Source organism: Girardinichthys multiradiatus, chromosome 21 (genome assembly GCF_021462225.1).
Source record: "Girardinichthys multiradiatus isolate DD_20200921_A chromosome 21, DD_fGirMul_XY1, whole genome shotgun sequence".
NCBI classification, from domain to species: domain Eukaryota; kingdom Metazoa; phylum Chordata; class Actinopteri; order Cyprinodontiformes; family Goodeidae; genus Girardinichthys; species Girardinichthys multiradiatus.
Window position 1 is genome coordinate 41,943,069 of NC_061813.1, and position 20,509 is coordinate 41,963,577.

Sequence of the window (20,509 nt, forward strand, 5' to 3'; positions counted from 1 at the left end):
GCTTCCTGAACACACTGGCCGACAGATCCCAGAACCGACTCACTGTCCTGCAAGCCTGACTTCACCATACCCACCACAAGATTATTCTAACATCAATGATCTCAGCTCTATTCCAATTAAAACAAACAGTGCAAATATCTGTGATTTCAAGGCTTTCATAGAGTAATAAACCCAGCCTGCACCATAGAACTGGCAGGAAGTTCTAACAAAGATCATGGAAAATAAACAGGACACATGTAGACAGGATGTGGGTTCTGGTTCTGTTGTACATGTTGGGCTTCTTGCTTGTTTTACCTGTATTATTTAATAAAACCTTTGCAGTGAGTTTGTTTCTGATCTGAAAACCAGGTTTCCGACGACAGCAGACAGACAATCAGAGAAAATCTAACGTAATGACAACATGGAGGAGAAGTTCCAGATTACACTGGAGAGACTAAATGTTCCTTCTGGAGCGATGACGTCCTGGGACCCCCAGAACGACCTGGAGTGTGGTGCCTGAAAAAGGACAGCTGGACCTGTAACAGGTCACTCCTGGGCCTGTTACCACCAGGACCTGATCTCAGAGGAAGACGACAGATGAATGGAGTGTGGTGTCAGTGAGCATGGAGCTATGAGCAGCTCCAAGCAGTCGGCTGACAGACAGCAGCAGCTGTGTGTGTGTGTCTGTGTTTTCATTAGCTCTGCTCCTGAAATAGAGCTCCTCCTCTCTGTAAACACTCAGAACCAGTCTGGTCTCTAAAAGAACATATCTTCACTGAACTCAACAATCTGATCTGGTCAGATGTTCCTCATCGTCCATCGCTGCTCCTCTGTTACAACGCTGTGAAGGTTTTGATTCCTCAGGTAGGAGACCTTTATGGATGTTTGGGTCTTAAAGTGTCAGAAAGAACCTTTTGGTACCAATGCCTAAAGATTTTCATGTTCTGACTTTTCAGATGATGTTTAATCTGCCGATTATTATCTGAGTGGGTCGTTTTCAGCAGCTGCTGAGGGTTTGTCTCAGAGCTGAAGTTATTAAGAATATCAGTTCACAACCAGGAGGAAACAAATGCCTGCGGGCTCACAGCAGAACAGATTACAGGTCCTGTTACAGGTTCTGTCTCACCAGCTGGTTCTGTTTTCTGTTGAGCAGACAAAATGACATAAAGCATCGTCAGTTTATGTGCTTGTCTAATCCGTCCCTCACCATTTTATTCAACTCACTTTATTTATAAAACACAAGAATCCATCCAGCATCTACAAATACAGGTCCTTCTCAAAAGATTAGCATATTGTGATAAAGTTCATTATTTTCCATAATGTCATGATGAAAATTTAACATTCATATATTTTAGATTCATTGCACACTAACTGAAATATTTCAGGTCTTTTATTGTCTTAATACGGATGATTTTGGCATACAGCTCATGAAAACCCAAAATTCCTATCTCACAAAATTAGCATATCATTAAAAGGGTCTCTAAACGAGCTATGAACCTAATCATCTGAATCAACGAGTTAACTCTAAACACCTGCAAAAGATTCCTGAGGCCTTTAAAACTCCCAGCCTGGTTCATCACTCAAAACCCCAATCATGGGTAAGACTGCCGACCTGACTGCTGTCCAGAAGGCCACTATGGACACCCTCAAGCAAGAGGGTAAGACACAGAAAGACATTTCTGAACGAATAGGCTGTTCCCAGAGTGCTGTATCAAGGCACCTCAGTGGGAAGTCTGTGGGAAGGAAAAAGTGTGGCAGAAAACGCTGCACAACGAGAAGAGGTGACCGGACCCTGAGGAAGATTGTGGAGAAGGGCCGATTCTAGACCTTGGTGGACCTGCGGAAGCAGTGGACTGAGTCTGGAGTAGAAACATCCAGAGCCACCGTGCACAGGCGTGTGCAGGAAATGGGCTACAGGTACCGCATTCCCCAGGTCAAGCCACTTTTGAACCAGAAACAGCGGCAGAAGCGCCTGACCTGGGCTACAGAGAAGCAGCACTGGACTGTTGCTCAGTGGTCCAAACTACTTTTTTCGGATGAAAGCAAATTCTGCATGTCATTCAGAAATCAAGGTGCCAGAGTCTGGAGGAAGACTGGGGAGAAGGAAATGCCAAAATGCCAGAAGTCCAGTGTCAAGTACCCACAGTCAGTGATGGTCTGGGGTGCCGTGTCAGCTGCTGGTGTTGGTCCACTGTGTTTTATCAAGGGCAGGGTCAATGCAGCTAGCTATCAGGAGATTTTGGAGCACTTCATGCTTCCATCTGCTGAAAAGCTTTATGGAGATGAAGATTTCATTTTTCAGCACGACCTGGCACCTGCTCACAGTGCCAAAACCACTGGTAAATGGTTTACTGACCATGGTATCACTGTGCTCAATTGGCCTGCCAACTCTCCTGACCTGAACCCCATAGAGAATCTGTGGGATATTGTGAAGAGAACGTTGAGAGACTCAAGACCCAACACTCTGGATGAGCTAAAGGCCGCTATCGAAGCATCCTGGGCCTCCATAAGACCTCAGCAGTGCCACAGGCTGATTGCCTCCATGCCACGCCACATTGAAGCAGTCATTTCTGCCAAAGGATTCCCGACCAAGTATTGAATGCATAACTGTACATGATTATTTGAAGGTTGACGTTTTTTGTATTAAAAACACTTTTCTTTTATTGGTCGGATGAAATATGCTAATTTTGTGAGATAGGAATTTTGGGTTTTCATGAGCTGTATGCCAAAATCATCCGTATTAAGACAATAAAAGACCTGAAATATTTCAGTTAATGTGCAATGAATCTAAAATATATGAATGTTAAATTTTCATCATGACATTATGGAAAATAATGAACTTTATCACAATATGCTAATATTTTGAGAAGGACCTGTATATAACCCAGTCCAATCTGACGAGTTCAGGGTCGGTTTGAGCCGAGTTATTAAAGTGCCTCTGACTCACTTTTTCCACAAATGCAGAAATTGAAAGAAAACATTTTAATGTTAAAGGAACTGGGCAGTAAATGACATTATATCAGAATTAAAGACACGATAAGAGAAAATTCACCCAAAATAAGCATATTGTGTTGTTAAATTTTGCGAGGAAATGACGTCTAAAGGGTAGTATCAGGTCATTCATTGTGTGTGCGTCAATGATAAACGGTTCAGGTAGAAGCCAAGTTGCGTTAAAAACAGCGTTAATATGGTGAAACGGTGCATTGCTGGTGGTGGCAGCAACACTACGACAGCAGCCGTTAGTCTGCACTACTTTCCTGAAGGGATGAGGATCAGAGCTGCCTGGATCAGAGCTGGAAAACTGAGGAGGAACAGATGGGCTGGTCCCACCAAGCACAGCCAGGTCTGATCAAAGGACTTTTCAGCAAACTGCTTTGAACAAGAATCCTCTGAATTGACCAGAGAAATGATGTCAGAGGTCAGATATCTGCAGAGGAAGGAGGACGTTGAAGCAGAGTCTATAGCCTCGCTGTTCAGAGCATCTGATGGGAAAAGATCTCTAAAGAAAAGGTTGTTGCTGCTGTTGCTAAACAGATCCAGGCTCAGCAGGTGAGAACACTTCCTGGTTGCCAAACATTTAGATATCGGCAGTTATGCTACTAATTAAAAATACGAAATTATTATTTTATTATTAATAATAATCTGAAATTTTTATCGTTATTAAAATAAGATAAATTACATGCGCATACAATATGTTTAAATAAATGTTTCTCTGAAGATTCTAATATAGTTAAAAATGACACCAGGTGGTGTCTTCAGATCTTGAATCATCCCTTGTGTTGCTGCTGCTGCTCAGCTTCACCTCTGGTTGTTTCACTCAGAGCCGTATTTACTGTAACCCTGGATGATTTTCATCCGCACACCGCAGCGCTGGTGCTCTGCCATCTGATGAAGGGTCACTTTCTTCTCCTGACTCTTCTGCGCCTCTCTGATAGTGACTGAAATGTATCTAAACAAGCATCAGTTTCTTCGCTGCTGTCTGTGTTGCTGCCATTGCAGCGGCAGCCCGTTTACTGCCGGGGTTCCCAGAAAAGAGAGCAACAAAATGCAAAGGAGTAGTCTGGAAATGCCTTTTTAGTGAGATTTATGACCATATATATCAGCAACTGTTCATTTCAGTGGCATTAATTTACTTTTTAAAATATTTTATCAATGTTTCTGTCATGGTAGTTTTAACGGATTTGACCCACATGCAGAACACACTCAGGAGACAGAAAAAGGTTTGTTCATTTTCTCTAAACAGAGGCTTCAGGTACTAGACCTGGAACTGGAAACACACCAACTGTATGGAGAGGAAGGACTGGTAAGTGGATGAATGATCTTGAGGTGAATCTTTAAATTTGTAGAGAATAGTTTGCTTACAGAAAGGAGCTGGAGGAAACCGCCAGAGGGGGAAAACGATGTAGAGCCTCTGAGGTCGGTGGATGTTTGTTTGTTGAAGTTGGACTTGTAGTCTTCAGATGGACGACTTGGATTAACACAAGTTTGAATTGCCTTTTCCAGGATTGATGGTTGCCAGACAGAGGTGAGTTGAGCACTTGGTGGTTGACTCTGTTACTCACGGTGGAGTGTGGGCTTTGTACGCTTGCAGGTTGCTTGGAGGCTTGGAGCTTGGAGACAGCCAGCTGGAGCTTGGTAGAATGAGGGAGCTTGGAATCAGAGATACTTGGATCTGACTAGAGAAGCGACACTGGGACTGGAGGTCAGGAAATATCCTGAGAAGGAGCACAAAAAAAAGTTAATTCTTGGAAATCCTAAGGGTCAGGAAGCAACGCTTACTTGGCCAGTTTAGTTTCCACTAATGGCAAACACTCAGGCAACGAAGTGCTGACTGCTCGCTCCTTTTAAACCTCCGGACTTGATTGATGAGAAGCGACACCTGCTGCACACCTCCACAAGGAGCTCTGGCGCCTTCTGGTGACTAAGCACAGTAAGTGGGAGGCAACAAGTCTCCCAGACCCCGACAGTTTCCTTTCCATGAGTGTAATTGGATTAATCGTGAAAATTTGATGTCACAGCCACTATGCAGGTTCTGCAGTCCTGCATAGCAGGTTCAACACAAAAGGTCAAATCTCTCCAAGTTATTATAGAAAAATAGATTTATATATAAATGTGGAGCTTCAAGTGTCATGGCAGATAATCAGATGACTCTAGTGCAGAGCACAATTACGGAGGCAGAGTTCAGGTTTAGGAGGTTTATTGAAAAACAGGAGAAAATAGCAGGGGTCCGGTTTTAAATGGTCGGTTCAGTGAGGGAGAGAGGCAAGCGGGTGTGGCTGACAGGAGATGTACAGTTGTGAACGAAGAAAGTTCTTGTTACTTTCAAGTGGAGATGTTGTCTCCTGGAGGAGAGGTGGGTCATGACATAGAGGCTATGACTCTGTGTAAGTTAAGCAACTGTATTAAAAATAAATCTAGGATTATTCTTATTCTCTTTTATTATTGATGAGAAATATGCTGTTCTAGTTTGGCTTAGTGTCTTTTTTATCAACAACAGACTATTTTTCCAGATTAAGTAGGAGTTCTCTAGGTGTGTAGAGTGCCTTTTTCTCTCCAGTTTCCTGGCGTTGCGCTTTAAAGTAGTAGATAAGGATAAGGTTTTCTTTCATGGGTGGAGCACTCAGTTGAATCAAGCTCAGTAATTTAAAAATATTCAGAAAGAACAGGGTTATGAGAAAATACTGTTATTTGTTCACACTCAAAGCATATATCAGCACAAGATCCAAAGGACAGTATGAAAACAGGAGTGAGTAGGTCTGTGGATGTTTTGGGCAAAGCCAACTGAATCTAAGACAGCATTCAAGGCTACATTAAAGCTATCACTTTCAGTGCCAACGTGAATGTTAAAATCCCCCACTTTAATGACCTTATCAGTATTTAACACTAAATCAAATAAGAAATCTCAGGACTGATCTAAAGTTTTGAATAAGGGCCTGGTGAACGGTACAAAACAACATACAGGAGTGGTTTAATGATGACCCCATGAGGCAGTTGATCATGGAGGTCAATGACTCAGATCCTCTGAGATTCCCAAATCTGCGGGACTAATAATAAGGTCCATCCACGCACCTATTTTCTTGTCATTTAATCTTCTTTGAGAGAAACTATAATGATGGAGATGGGATGTTTGAAATGTTTGACTTGCTGTCAAAATGGCTTTTGAAGAACAGCAACATCGGTTAGAGGAAATGGAACACCCAGTCATCATTTGGACAGACCATAAAAACCTTACCTCACCGTGAAAACCTAAATTACTCTGATCTGACAAAGTTTTTTTGTTGGCCCTCTCTTAAAAAAAGATGTAAGAGAGGATGTTGTAGCCTGCTAAATCTTTGCCAGAAATCAGAACTACAATCAACCTCCTAGTGTCCTTCTTCATCCCTTAGCCGTTGCCAAATATCCCTAGTCTAGGGATCCCCCCTTGGTAATCCACTTGTCATTTGAAACCTCTTAAAAAGCATCTGTTAAGCTTGTTTTCTGTCGTCATGGACTCCTTTGAAAGATTTTATCTTACCATGGCCCCCTTTTTGTGTCCCGAGTGTGGAGGGAGTTCAGGGCAAACCCTGGGAACAAGGCAGCTCTCAGTTCTGGTTTCCATCCGCAGACCAATAGCCAAACTGAAAAGATAAACCAAGAACTGATGGCTATGCTTCATGCCCTCTGCTCCTCTAATCCCTCTACTTGGAGCTCACAGTTGCCATAGGTGGAGCATGCCCATAACCGCAACATTTCCTCAGCTACTGGACTATGTCCTTCCATGTCATCTCTTGTTTATCAACCCCCACTTTTCCTTGCTGGACAAAAAAATTCAGTCACCTCTGTACAACATTATTTCCACCCCTGTAAACGAATCTGGAATAACACCATTGGCACTCTAAACTGCACAGCTAAACAAAACAGCCGCTTGGTGAACCTCAAAAGGTCACCTGCTTCACATTATCCCCCTAGATTTCTTAGAAGGATTGTAGTATCATTTGATTTGTTTTTCTGTGTCTGTATCTGTGTTTATTTTCTTTGTGATTGTATTGTAATTGTATGTACAGCGCTTTGAGTGTCTCGTTACTGAAAAGCGCTATATAAATAAACTTACCTTACCTTACCTTACCAAGTCAAAAGTTCTGGCTCTCTACCAGAAAGAGCCAACTCAAATCCACATCCAAAGAACTCTCCCCAGATACACTGCCCGGCCAAAAAAAAGTCTCCACCTGGATTTAACTAAGCAACTAGGTACGAGCCTCTCATTGGATAATTACTGCATGGGTGATTATGTTTCAGCTGGCAACAAGTTATTTAACCCCAACTGGTGCAATGAGTTGCTTCTCATTTCTTAAACAGCCATGTCTAAAGACACATCCTGTGGTCGTGGAGAAAAGGTCAGTCTGTTTCAGAAGGGTCAAACTATTGGCATGCATCAAACAGAGAAAATATCTAAGGAGATTGTAGAAACTACCAAAACTAGGATAAGAACTGTCCAACGCATTATTAAAAACTGGAAGGATAGTGGGGATCCATCGTCTTCGAGGAACAAATGTGGCCAGAAAACAATCCTGAATTATCGTGATCGACTATCACTTAAACGTTTGGAGAAATCACATGGATGGAAAACAACAGTAGAACTCTGGGCTATGTTTAATAGTGAAAGTAAGAGCATTTCCACACGCACAATGTGAAGCGAACTTAAGGATTGGGACTGAACAGCTGTGTAGCCTTAAGAAAACCACTAATCAGTGAGGCTAACTGGAAAAAAAGGCTTCAATTTTCTATGGAGCATAAAGATTGGACTCTGGAACAATGGAAGAAGGTCATATGGTCTGATGAGTCCAGATTGACCCTGTTCCAGAGTGATGGGCCATCAGGGTAAGAAGAGAGGCAGGTGGGCGTGGCGCGGATGGTGTAGGGGTTAAGCGCACGACCATATACGGAGGCTACAGTCCTCGAAGCGGCCATCCCGGGTTCGAGTCCCGGACCCGGTGACATTTGCCGAATGTCTCCTCCTCTCTCTATCCCTCTTTCCTGTCTGCCTACTGTCAAAAAATAAAGATAAAGGCCGCTAGTGCCAAAAAATATATCTTTAGAAGAGAGGCAGGTGAAGTGAACCACCCATCATGCCTAGCGCCTACTGTACCAGCCTGTAGGGGCAGTGCTATGATCTGGGGTTGCTGCAGGTGGTCAGGTCTGGGTTCAGCAACAGTATGTGTTCAAAGAATGAGGTCAACTGACTACCTGAATAAACTGAATGACCAGGTTACTCCATCAATGGATCTTTTCTTCCCTGATGGTACGGGTATATTCCAAGATGACAATGCCAGCATTCATCGGGCTCCAATTGTGAAAGAGAGGTTCAGGGAGCATGAGACATCATTCTCATGCATGGATTGGCCACCAGAGTCCAGACCTTAACCCCATTGAGAATCTTTGGGATGTACTTGAGAAGGCTTTGACTCTACCATCATCAATGCAAGATCTTGTTGAAAAATGAATGCCACACTGGCTGGAAATAAATCTTATGACATTGCAGAAGCTTATCGACACAATGCCACAGCAGCGGTCCCACAAAATATTAGTGTGTGACCTTTTTGTTTGGTGGCAAAATGTTTTTAGGCCAGGCAGTGTACATAGGCCCCTTTGAAATAGACTCTGTCCTCAGTCCGTCTCCTCTTCATTTCAAACTTCCTTCCATCCTCAGAATCCATCTCGTTTGTTTCGTCAAACCTTGGTCACAAGTCCCCTGTGCCCTCCTTCCAGGTGCCCTTCACCCCCCCTGGACATTCACGGTCACCCTGCATGCAGAATCACGCTCAAGGGAAACAGGTACAAGTTTGAAAAGTTTATTTAAGGTGACTGGAGCGGTACGGTGAGCAGGAACAACTGTAAAGGGAAACGTCAGGTAAGTGGCACAGTAAACGAAACCGGAATTTAAATGTGTTATGTTTCTTACTAGGAGGGGGTAAGCAATCCGCCAGGGGGAGAGGGATTTGAACTGAAGAAGAAGTGAAGGAAGAAACAATGGTAAGTCCGATGATTCCTTGGTTACAAGGGCTAGAACTTGAAGTGCAGGCGAAGCGTCAGCAATGAGGTGGAGGGTGGACAGGTTAGGTTGAATGAGCTCCAGAGATCTGAGTCCGGAAGCAGCCAGCCGGGGAAAATCCAGAGTTCAGTGACAGGTAGGTATGTGTGGTAGATCTATCCTGGGGAAGTCCTTGGAATGAAGCTAGTGTGAAATTAAGCCACCCCGGCCAACCTGGGTAACCTCCAGGTAGTCGCCGGTTCAGTTCACTAAGAAGAACAAAAAACGGTTAAACATAGTCGAAGGCAAAGTACTCAAAACCTGGTTTGTGCGAGGTTGGCTGAGTAGCTACCACAGAGGCTAATACTCGAGCGATGAGATGCTGGCTGCTTCCTGCTTAAGTACTCCAGGACTCAATCACCGGGATGGAAAACACCTGTCTCCACCACTGCTGAGCACTAGCGCCTACTGGGAGTCAAAACACAGTCAAACACATAACAAAAAACTCCAGCCCGACGATTAGGTTTGCAGAATATGTCCATAAACAGGGCAGTGGCTTCTAAAATCTTGTGGACTGGGAGGGCTAGTGCCCAGAGGAACTTTCATGGATCTTTTGCTCCTTTATTTTTGATGGTTCTCGTATTCAGGATTTTGAGGCTTCTCATTCTTCTGGTTCTTCTGTGTGGGTGTGAATTTGTGTGCATGGATGTGTTCTCTCCTGAACAGAGGATCTCTGAAGGTGGGCGTGGCCGCCGCCGCGTGTCTGCACACCTGCCGGCTATTCTCTCATTAGGCTGTTGCAAGATATAAGGAGCTTTGAGATTACTTATTTTCGCCTGATGCTCAACCTAGCTGGTAGAGACCAGCCAAGACATTTCCTTGAGTGGTTATAATTCATTTTAGAAGTATAGTTTATTCATGTTTTTTGTCATTCATTCTCTGTGCTTTCCAGGTTGGTGACTTCCCATTGTTTTCTGCACGATTTCTGGACCTTGCTCTTCAAAGAATCCTCCAAGACTGTCATCTCCAGGAAACCACCCACAGTTGCTGCCAGCAGCTCATATGTCTACTTCAATTCTCTGCCTGCCCGCTTTCCAACACTCTCTATTCAATTCCCGCCTGGATCATGGACCTTCACCGTTGTCATTCAAGTCAGAAGTACTTTGGATTCAACTGACCTCTGTTCCTCAAGCCTCCACCAGGATAATTTCTCTCCTCAAAGCTCTACCTTCAACCTCAGAACAGTAAGCAGATCATTCAATGATTTACTCAGACATCCTCTCATCATTTTTCCCTGCCTCATCTGAACTGCTTTCTCCTTTCCCCAGACGCCACAGAACAGAACCACTGAAGCCCCATAATTGATTTCAATTTGTTCCTTATTGTAACTAAAATCTTCAAAACACACCCAGAGTCCTGATTTGATTTTGCATGTGGGTTAGAAAACATCCTGGAAACATGACAGACAAACTGAATCAGATGATCAATAATCAAATGATAAATTAACAAAGTCTTTGAAGTGAGAGTTTATGTTCAATTAACCACATTTACTTGTTTCATTTTCCTTTGTAGTTGGAGTCATACAGCCCATTATTTTTGTTTTTATCATTGTTGCTTCAGCATCATTTTTACTACCTAAACATTCTGACTCCTGAATGTATCATAAGTCAACAGCAATAAGAGGTTCAAGAGAACACAGTGAGAGCTGAACTTAGACACAAAGGGTGGTAAAACGGAACATATTAATAACATAAGGGAACAAACCAACATGCACAGAGAACAGATTTAACTGACAGTGCTTTCACACCAGACCTTTGGAATGCTTTGTACCATTCCAGAGTCTAGCTTCTGGAACCCATCTCAGCCCCTGAAACAGACCAGAGAACAGTACCCTGGCAAGGGTACAACTGGTGGTTTGGCATGGTTTATCCAGACCCTGGAGCAGTTCGCTTGCAGTGTGAACGCATGCCGGACCAGTGTACCAGAAGCAGGAAGAGAGGATGTGACATAAAAACAGTGCATTTGTGTAGAAGAAGAGGAACAACAAAAGTGCGAAGACGAAAGAGTTTGGAAATGTTTTATGCAGCTACATGGAGTAGTAAAGAGGTGCTTCGTGCTTTTTCTCTTCTCGTTCAGCCCAATACTGCCCCGAAACAATCTGTTGCAATTGCATGACGTCGTTTGGTCCTGTCTAAAAAGCAAACCGGGCCAACTGAAGGTGTGAATGTTCTCACTTCTACCGATTCCGGGACCGGACCAGCCGCGTGAATGGGCCCTGAGAAACTAAACAAAAGGAATGATCATATATGGCAAGACTTACTAACAATAATAAGCAACTGAATACGGCAGCACCCTATAAGCAATAATAAACAACCGAATACAGAAAGACCTTAATAACTGTAATAAACAACTGAATATGGCAAGCCTTTGATGACAAAAATAAACAACTGCAAAAGGTAGGACCTTACTAACAATAATTAACAACTAAATACGACAATACATTGGCAACAGTAGTAAACAACGGCAGGAATTTATTAATCCTAAACAACCGAATATGGCAACACCTTAATGACAATAGTAAAAAACTGAAAATGGCAAGACTGTCAGTATGTGTTTGCAAATGGACCCATGCGCAGATGGAACCAGAGATCAAGTGGAAACTTACAGTTAAGACTGGAGACCGGAGACATGATGGGAAACAACTGGCATGGAAAAATAAGGAGGAGCAATAGACAGGGAGCAGGTAAGCCATCAGTAGAATCCAGCAATAAGCTGCAGAGAGTTTATATACAGGGAAGAAGAGAGGAGAGGGCAGGCACAGGTGGGTAGAATGAGATTAATTGCTGAGCAACTGAAGGAACACACTGAAACTAAACAGACACATGCAGAACACTAAATAAAGAAGGAAAAACATATATAAACCTAAGGGAAATAATCCTGAGTAACCATGGAATAAACTAAGAAACTAAACACAAGGGATAAATAAGAAAGTAACATCTAACTCATGACAAACACTGAGTATAGCAAGATAAAGAAGACCATGAACAATAATGAAAAACACAAATGGGAACCAAAACACCCAGGAGACATAGTAGGACGTTACTAATAAAGATATGCAACTGAATACAGCAAGACATACAGGGGTTGGACAATGAAAGTGAAACACCTGTCATTTTAGTGTGGGAGGTTTCATGGCTATATTGGACCAGCCTGGTAGCCAGTCTTCATTGATTGCACATTGCACCAGTAAGAGCAGAGTGTGAAGGTTCAATTAGCAGGGTAAGAGCACAGTTTTGCTCAAAATATTGAAATGCACACAACATTATGGGTGACATACCAGAGTTCAAAAGAGGACAAATTGTTGGTGCACGTCTTGCTGGCGCATCTGTGACCAAGACAGCAAGTCTTTGTGATGTATCAAGTGCCACGGTATCCAGGGTAATGTCAGCATACCACCAAGAAGGACGAACCACATCCAATAGGATTAACTGTGGACGTAAGAGGAAGCTGTCTGAAAGGGATGTTCGGGTGCTAACCTGGATTGTATCCAAAAAACATAAAACCACTGCTGCCCAAATCACGGCAGAATTAAATGTGCACCTCAACTCTCCTGTTTCCACCAGAACTGTCCGTCAGGAGCTCCACAGGGTCAATATACACGGCTGGGCTGCTATAGCCAAACCTTTGGTCACTCATGCCAATGCCAAACATCGGTTTCAATGGTCCAAGGAGCGCAAATCTTGGGCTGTGGACAATGTGAAACATGTATTGCTCTCTTCCTTATCCCTGCGCTATCTGCGCAGGGATAAGGAAGAAGCTCACAGTAGTGGAGATTGGGCGCGGTACAAGCAGGCCAGGAACAGACTAACAAAGGAGATTAAAGCAGCCAAGAGAAGCTACAGTGAGAAGCTGAAGAACAGCCTTTCTACTGGTGACACTTCAGCTGTATGGACCGGTCTGAGAAACCTGACTGCCTATAGGAGCCCCTCCACCCATCCTGAACAGAGTCGTCTCCTGGCCAACCGTCTGAATGGCTTCTACTGCAGACATGACAAGAAGCCGTTCACACTTCAAATCATCCCCTCCACATCCCATTCAGGAACAAATTTGACCCCTAAAACAACCAACCCCCTACCTTCAGATCCTCTGCCTGCACTAAAGATCTCAGAGGAAGATGTAAACAGGCTCTTTCAGTGCATGAAAACAAAGAAAGCTGGAGGACCTGATAACGTCTCCCCATCATGCCTGAAAGCCTGTGCAAATCAACTCGCTCCAATCTTCACAAGGATCTTCAACATGTCACTGGAGAAATGTGAGGTCCCCTCCTGCATCAAACGATCCACCATCATCCCGGTTCCCAAGAAACCCACCATCGTAGGATTAAATGACTACAAGCCTGTAGCCCTGACGTCTGTGGTCAAGAAATCCTTTGAGCGGCTGGTGTTGAAGTACCTATATTATTGGCTATAATAGCCCTGTCTTTATTTGGTATCAGATCGATACCAAAATTCCCAGTATTGTACACCTCTACTCTGAAGACGGTCAGATCTGCCTCTCTGGCTGCGTTCCCAACACGGGGAACAGATCTTTGCAGGGGAACAGCATTTGTCACAAGGGGGTTGGCGAACAACTGTCAGGTGCATTACCGCCACCAACTGGTAAGGAGTGTAACTTCATCAGGGGTTTTAAATTCGTACTTGTATTGTTGTAAAGTTGTAATTCTAAAGTTGTATTCTTACAGATGAAACATCTGATGTCACATGAGTTTATAAGTTGACAACAAGGCGTAAATACAAACCTTACATTTATTTATATTTATCTACTTACATTTACTCATTTAGACACTTGTGCGTATGATTTTATTGACAGGGTCTTCCTCTATAAAGACCTGGATCTAAAACTAACGCAGGTCTCACTAACAATCAAAGGTTGTTTCAGCATCTCTGTTTTTCACTTGCAGGTAGACAGAACTGGTCCGCCTCCCGGAGCTGAGAAACATCTGGACAAAAGAACGTGGGCTGCACTGTAACATCACAAATCTGGACCTCTGCCATCCATCTAGACAGAAGAAACTCTGGGGGATACGAGCAAGAGGACATCAGAATCTGGCTTTAGGAGAGTAATAACAAAAACACCACTGGGGATAGAAACGCACAGACATATGGTGGCGGTCTGAGATCAGCCTGGTTCCAGGTGTAAACACCTGTCTGGGGGAGAAGAAGAGAAGAAGGAGGTAATGGGAGGGAATTTGTGCAGGGAGGAGGTGAAGGAGGAGAAAGGGAAGAGCCTGGGCAGGGAGGACAGCCTGACATCAGCAGACAGAATCCGAAGATTCACCACCAGACAGTCTGGATACAACGTCCTGAGCCTGGCTCGCCGTGGACTGAAGGTACAGTACCAGAGGGAGGGAACCAGCAGTGATTCCACCAGAAACCAAAATCAGAATCAGAATCAGAATCAGCTTTATTGCCAAGTTCGTACATACAAACAAGGAATTTGACTCCGGTACACTTTGCTCTTTTTTTTTGTTTTTGTATTACATAATATACATATTTACAATGTACAATATACACATATATAATAAAAGGTGCATTTGCAACATCTGTATGCTGTTGTTTTGTACTCTATTAAATGTTCATCAGAGAAACAGTCTGGAGGAAGAAACTGTCTCTGTGGCGGCTGGTTTTAGTAAACAGTGCTCTGTAGCGCCACCTGAAGGTAAAACTCTAAACAGTTTATGTGCAGGGTGTGTGGGGTCTGCAGAGATTTTAGCAGCTCTTTTCTTGACCCTTGACCTGTATAAGTCCTGGATGGAGGGAAGGTCAGCTCTGATTATTCTCTCTGCAGTCCTGATTATTTGTTGCAGTCTGGACCTGTCCTGTTTTGTGGATCGTTAATGCAAATGTTTTTATTAAACAGATCAAATCTTCAGATCAGTCTGACATACACCAGAACTTTATGCCCATGTTTATCTGTCCATTGGGCTTTTCTTCCAGGACATTCCAGGTGAGCTTTGGGAGCTGCTGGAGCTGGAGAAGCTGAACCTGTCACTCAACAGTCTGAAGGTTCTCCCTCCTCAGCTGGCTCTGCTGTCCAACCTGGTGGTTCTGAATCTTTGGGGGAACCAGGTGAGCCCACTCCCCAGGTCTCTCCTGTCTCAGCCCCCCTCAGCATGCATCGGGTCAGAACATACATGTTTTATCAGATCTGCTTTCAGGAGATTAAAAACCACAAAACTACCTTCACAACGCAGTTAGATTCTGAGCAGCAGATACATGAGCGCCATATCCTACATTACCCATAATTCAGCAGGTGCAGCTGGAGTTTCAGCATCTTGTTGTACTCTTTTTATAAGCTGAGAAAAACTGGTTTTGTTCATTAAGTCTTTGGTTCTAATGGTGAACCTGAAACCAGCTGCAGAACCTCAGGTTTTGCTGTGATTGTGACTGCCTATAAGCAAGGCAGCTACTCCGAGTAGCAGCTGCTGTCTTTGGGTTATAAAAACAAGTTCTAATGCTTTGGTTATCCAACAGGATCCAGTTTCAGCCCTGTCCTTCAACTTACTCCTCAGGGACTGAAACAGCAGTGCTGCCCTCTGCATGCGACCAGCTGCATCTTAGTGCTGACAAACCTCAGCAGCCTCAACACTTCATGAAATTCAGTTTCTGGTTGTTCATGCAAGGCTTTGAGCAGAAGCTGAGGGTGAAGCTGAACATACTGCATGTCGCGAGAACCTTTCAGATGTTTGCTCCTGATCTCAGCTCTAGTTTCCTGTCAGTCGTGACATGATGTGATTCTGATGTGTGTGCAGCCTTGTCAACCTTTGTGTTGCTGCTGTTTGCAGCTCAGCAGCCTGCCGGCACAAATAGGAGAACTGAGAAGACTCCGGGTTCTGTTCGTCTACAGAAACAGACTGACGGAAGTCCCTGAAGAGCTGGGAGCCTGCACACAGCTGGAGGTAATGTTCTCTCTATGTTCTCTCTGCTGTGAAACATCTTGCAATGTCGGGGACATTTTCAGCTAAACCAACTCTGGACAGAACTTTATGAGTTACTGGTTCAGAACTCAGAACAGTTTTATATTCTCTCACTCATAACTCTCCTCTCAGCTTTAATAACAGTTTTATTCAAAGTGTTGACCTGAACGTCTGGATCCAGAGAGGGTCGGTGAGAACAAAGTTTGAACAATGAATGAATCAGGCTGTAGTTTATCATCCTAAGATGGATGGCTTGTTAATTTATCCAACCAATGAAGAAAGTCCAGTTTGAGGTGAACAGCAGGAGGTTTCATGCAGTAGTTCTGCATCTGTGATCATTCACCTCCATGTGTCCACTGTTTCAGGTTCTGAGTCTGGCCAACAACCAGCTTTCCTCACTGCCATCTTCTCTGTCCAACCTGACCGGACTCAGGAAACTCAACCTCAGTCACAACCTCATTGCTCATGTTCCAGGCTGTGTCTACAACATGAAGGCCCTGGTGCGTCCTCATCAGCCAGAAACCAGCTCAGCACAAACAACAATGACAAACAGATGATCCAGTGTTCTCCTGTGTTTCTGCAGGTGTTCCTTGATCTGTCCTCTAACCGTCTGGAGAACCTGGCTGAGAACATCCAGGCTCTGGTGGAGCTCAAGATCCTCATCATGGAGGGAAACAGCCTACATTCTCTGCCCAAAGCCCTCTGCTTCCTTACCAGGTAACACCACCTCACAGGTAACACCATATGACCAGGTGGAGCAGACGTGGTGTGGAACATGTCTGTGGTGGTGCTGGGGTGGAGGACAGGATGCCTTCATATCATATCATATTTTCAAATAATCATCAACAAACACAATGAACTTCTTAAACTTCTTAAACCTCAGCTTCCTTTTGATTTTGTGCAGATTGGAGTTGCTGAATCTGGACTTTAACGACATTAAGGATGTTCCTCAGGTAAACAAATGACCTAATAGTGATCAAGATGATAATAATAATTAGAATGATGAAGACGATGATGATGATGTATTCAGGAGATGCATCAGCTGTCCCACTTGGAGAAGCTGGCCTGCCATCCTCTGGATAAAGGACTCCACATCATCCACAACCCGCTGCTGAAACCTCTGAGGGAGGTGATGGAGGGGGGGCTGGGTGCCCTTTTCAGCTACCTGAGAGTTGGCAGGGAATAGGGGCGGGGCATCCTATACATTGAGAAAAAAGGGGGCAGGGACTGTAACACCTGGGATCTCGAGATAAACTGGGGGTGGAGACTTTTTACTTCCTGAGGACCTGACAGTGAAGCTTTCTAACTGTGATCAGTACTTCAGACCTACAGACTACAAACATGGAGGCAGAGTTTTTACCCACCTGCGGGATAGGTGTTGAAGAGCGGGGAGCTTCACCTTTATAGGATGGTAAACAGCAGCCTGGGTCATGTTCATGCTGTTCCTGCTCAGGTTCTTATAATGTTCTACCTGGTACATCTTAAAGATGCTTCAGTTTGGGAAGATTGCTGTCATCCAGAGCCTAAACAGAACTGTCTCAACACCTTATCTACTGGGGTGAAGAGAGCATCCTCCTCACAGTTACACGGGGTGAAATTTCCCTTTTAGTTCTTTTGGGTCCGTCAGCATCTTCCGATATGGATCATGCCAAATTAACCCGGACTGCTTGGACAATAGGATCTCCAGTGTTATTCATTGGTTCATGTGACAGCCGGCAAGACTGCCCACTCCCTTGGACCTGAGGTGTTCCACAAGTGCCTACAGTTGGACCGGTCCTTGTCACATTGAATTGGGCCTTCTTACACAATAAATGTAGTCATGTGTGTCTTATTAGCGTTATCCTGATGACACACAGATCTCCATTTCCCCGAATCCTGATGATCTTAAAGATCTCACTGCTATGCACCAATGCTTGCCAGAGGTTAGTCACCGGGTGGCTCTCCATTATCTCCAATGAAACCAAAATAAAACAGGTGTACTTATTTTTGCTCCAGAGGACAATAGTATTGTCCAATGCCTTGGGGACTTAGGTATAAATATAAAACCGCCTGCAGTAAATTTCTTTTTGCAGAAAATGATCTAGAAACCAACTTTAGTATACATACACTGCTAATCTATCTGCAAATACTCTACATTAAACTTGAAAGTTCCGTTCAAGTATAAATGGATTACATTTCTCTGTATATTGGAGCGTAATAAAGCCTCTTCTTTGAACTATAGAGCCTGTCTGTGGTCTCTGCCTCTGCTGTAAACTGACGCTGATCTTTCAGACTGTTGGGGAATTTATAATCATCTAATTCTCTGATTTAAAGGCATCAGGATTTTGTTTTGCAGTATTTCATGATCCAGGTGCGTCACTGTCCCGGTCCTCTTTCTTAAATGCGATCCCTGTCCCTAATGCAACACGTGTGTCAGCCATGACTATCCCCCAATGTCCAGAGCCATCATCTTGGAGTGAATCTGGTTCCCTACTGCTGAGACACTCAACTACATCTTTGGAACTTCTTCCATTGTAATGTTAAAGTCCTCAGACTCAGGACATGGACAATGGATTAAGGTACGTCACCCTCACATGACAATTCAATTCAATTCAGTTTTATTTATATAGCGCAGTAGAAGCTCAGTCAATCGCCATGTCTAGGAGAGAGAAATGGTTAAACACTAAAAGACAGGACCAACTGGATCATCGGTAGAAGGTGAGCATTAAGTTGTTGTCAGCAGAAGCTTGGACAATGCTGTCCTCCAGGAAGGTTTCACAGGTAGAAACAGAGTCAGGCCAGGTGTAGCTTCTAGGAAGAAAAAAGAGAGAACAAAGTTAAAAGCTGAAATAACAGCAAATAATGCAGAACTGGAGAGTAGTGTGAGAATGTAGCAGAGAGGGTGAAAGAGGTCATTATGTCCTCCAGCAGCCTAAGCCTATAGCAGCATAACTACAGAGATAGCTCAGGATAAACTAAGCCACTCTAACTATAAGCTTTATCAAAAAGGAAAGTTTTAAGCCTAGCCTTAAAAGTAGACAGGGTGTCTGCCTCATGGACTAAAACTGGGAGCTGGTTCCACAGGAGAGGAGCCTGATAACTAAAGGATCTTCCTCCCATTCTACTTCTAGAGACTCTAGGAACCACCAGTAAACCTGCAGTCTGAGAACAAAGTTCTCTGTTAGGAACATATGGACCAATCAGATCTCTGATGTATGATGGAGCTAGATCATTAAGGGCTTTATATGTGAGGAGGAGAATTTTAAATTCTATTCTGGATTTAACAGGGAGCCAATGAAGGGAAGCTAAAATAGGAGAAATATGATCTCTCTTTTTAATTTTCATCAGAACTCTTGCTGCAGCATTTTGAATCAGCTGAAGGTTTTTAACTGCATTTTGTGGACATCCTGATAGTAAAGAATTACAATAGTCCAGCCTTGAAGTAACAAATGCATGGACTAGTTTTTCAGCATCACTCCTGGACAGGATATTTCTAATTTTGGCAATGTTCTGGAGATGAAATAAGGAAATCCTAGAAACCTGTTTAATATAGGATTTAAATGACATGTCCTAGTCAAAGTTAACACCAAGGTTCTTTACTTTATTATCCGAGGTCAATTTAATGCCATCCAGGTTAAGTGATTGACTAAGCAGTTTCTTTTTGAAAGACTCCGGTCCAAAGACGACAACTTCTGTCTTGTCTGAATTTAGAAGCAAAAAATTTAAAGTCATCCAAGTTTTTATATCTTCAAGACATGCTTGTAGTCTATCTAACTGGTTGGGTTCATCAGGATTTATGGATAAGTAAAGCTGAGTATCATCAGCGTAACAGTGAAAATTTATCCTATGCTGCCTGATAATTTGACCTATTGGAAGCATATACAGGTCCTTCTCAAAAAATTAGCATATTGTGATAAGGTTCATTATTTTCCATAATGTCATGATGAAAATTTAACATTCATATATTTTAGATTCATTGCACACTAACTGAAATATTTCAGGTCTTTTATTGTCTTAATACGGATGATTTTGGCATACAGCTCATGAAAACCCAAAATTCCTATCTCACAAAATTAGCATATCCTTAAAAGGGTCTCTAAACGAGCTATGAACCTAATCATCTGAATCAACGAGTTAACTCTAAACACCTGCAAAAGATTCCTGAGGCCTTTAAAACTCCCAGCCTGGTTCATCACTCAAAACCCCAATCATGGGTAAGACTGCTGACCTGACTGCTGTCCAGAAGGCCACTATTGACACCCTCAAGCAAGAGGGTAAGACACAGAAAGAAATTTCTGAACGAATAGGATGTTCCCAGAGTGCTGTATCAAGGCACCTAAGTGGGAAGTCTGTGGGAAGGAAAAAGTGTGGCAGAAAACGCTGCACAACGAGAAGAGGTGACCGGACCCTGAGGAAGATTGTGGAGAAGGGCCGATTCCAGACCTTGGGGGACCTGCGGAAGCAGTGGACTGAGTCTGGAGTAGAAACATCCAGAGCCACCGTGCACAGGCGTGTGCAGGAAATGGGCTACAGGTGCCGCATTCCCCAGTCCTGGGCTACAGAGAAGC

General features: G+C 43.6%; 1 protein-coding gene across 2 annotated transcripts; it reads left to right on the forward strand.

The window, feature by feature from the left end:
• The first annotated feature begins 592 nt into the window (after positions 1–592).
• On the forward strand, positions 593–18,182 carry LOC124857742 (leucine-rich repeat-containing protein 30-like). 2 transcript variants are annotated; one of them, XM_047349138.1, is made up of 9 exons: positions 593–843; positions 9,939–10,230; positions 13,947–14,375; positions 14,983–15,114; positions 15,831–15,944; positions 16,328–16,462; positions 16,546–16,679; positions 16,867–16,915; positions 16,993–18,182. In XM_047349138.1, exons 3-9 carry the CDS (start codon positions 14,223–14,225, stop codon positions 17,146–17,148), a joined length of 873 nt encoding a protein of 290 aa, XP_047205094.1. In that variant the 5' UTR covers positions 593–843; positions 9,939–10,230; positions 13,947–14,222; the 3' UTR covers positions 17,149–18,182. The 2 variants fall into 2 exon arrangements, with proteins under 2 accessions (XP_047205094.1, XP_047205095.1); XM_047349139.1 differs by lacking the exon at positions 9,939–10,230.
• The last annotated feature ends 2,327 nt before the right edge of the window (positions 18,183–20,509 follow it).

What these genes read in the sequence shown, in the direction of transcription:
- LOC124857742 (XM_047349138.1), top strand. Translation starts at nt 14,223, where the DNA reads ATGGGAGGGAATTTGTGCAGGGAGGAGGTGAAGGAGGAGAAAGGGAAG. An exon ending in GAGCCTGCACACAGCTGGAG is followed by an intron (nt 15,945 to 16,327) that starts GTAATGTTCTCT and finishes CCACTGTTTCAG; the next exon opens with GTTCTGAGTCTGGCCAACAA. An exon ending in TCTACAACATGAAGGCCCTG is followed by an intron (nt 16,463 to 16,545) that starts GTGCGTCCTCAT and finishes GTGTTTCTGCAG; the next exon opens with GTGTTCCTTGATCTGTCCTC.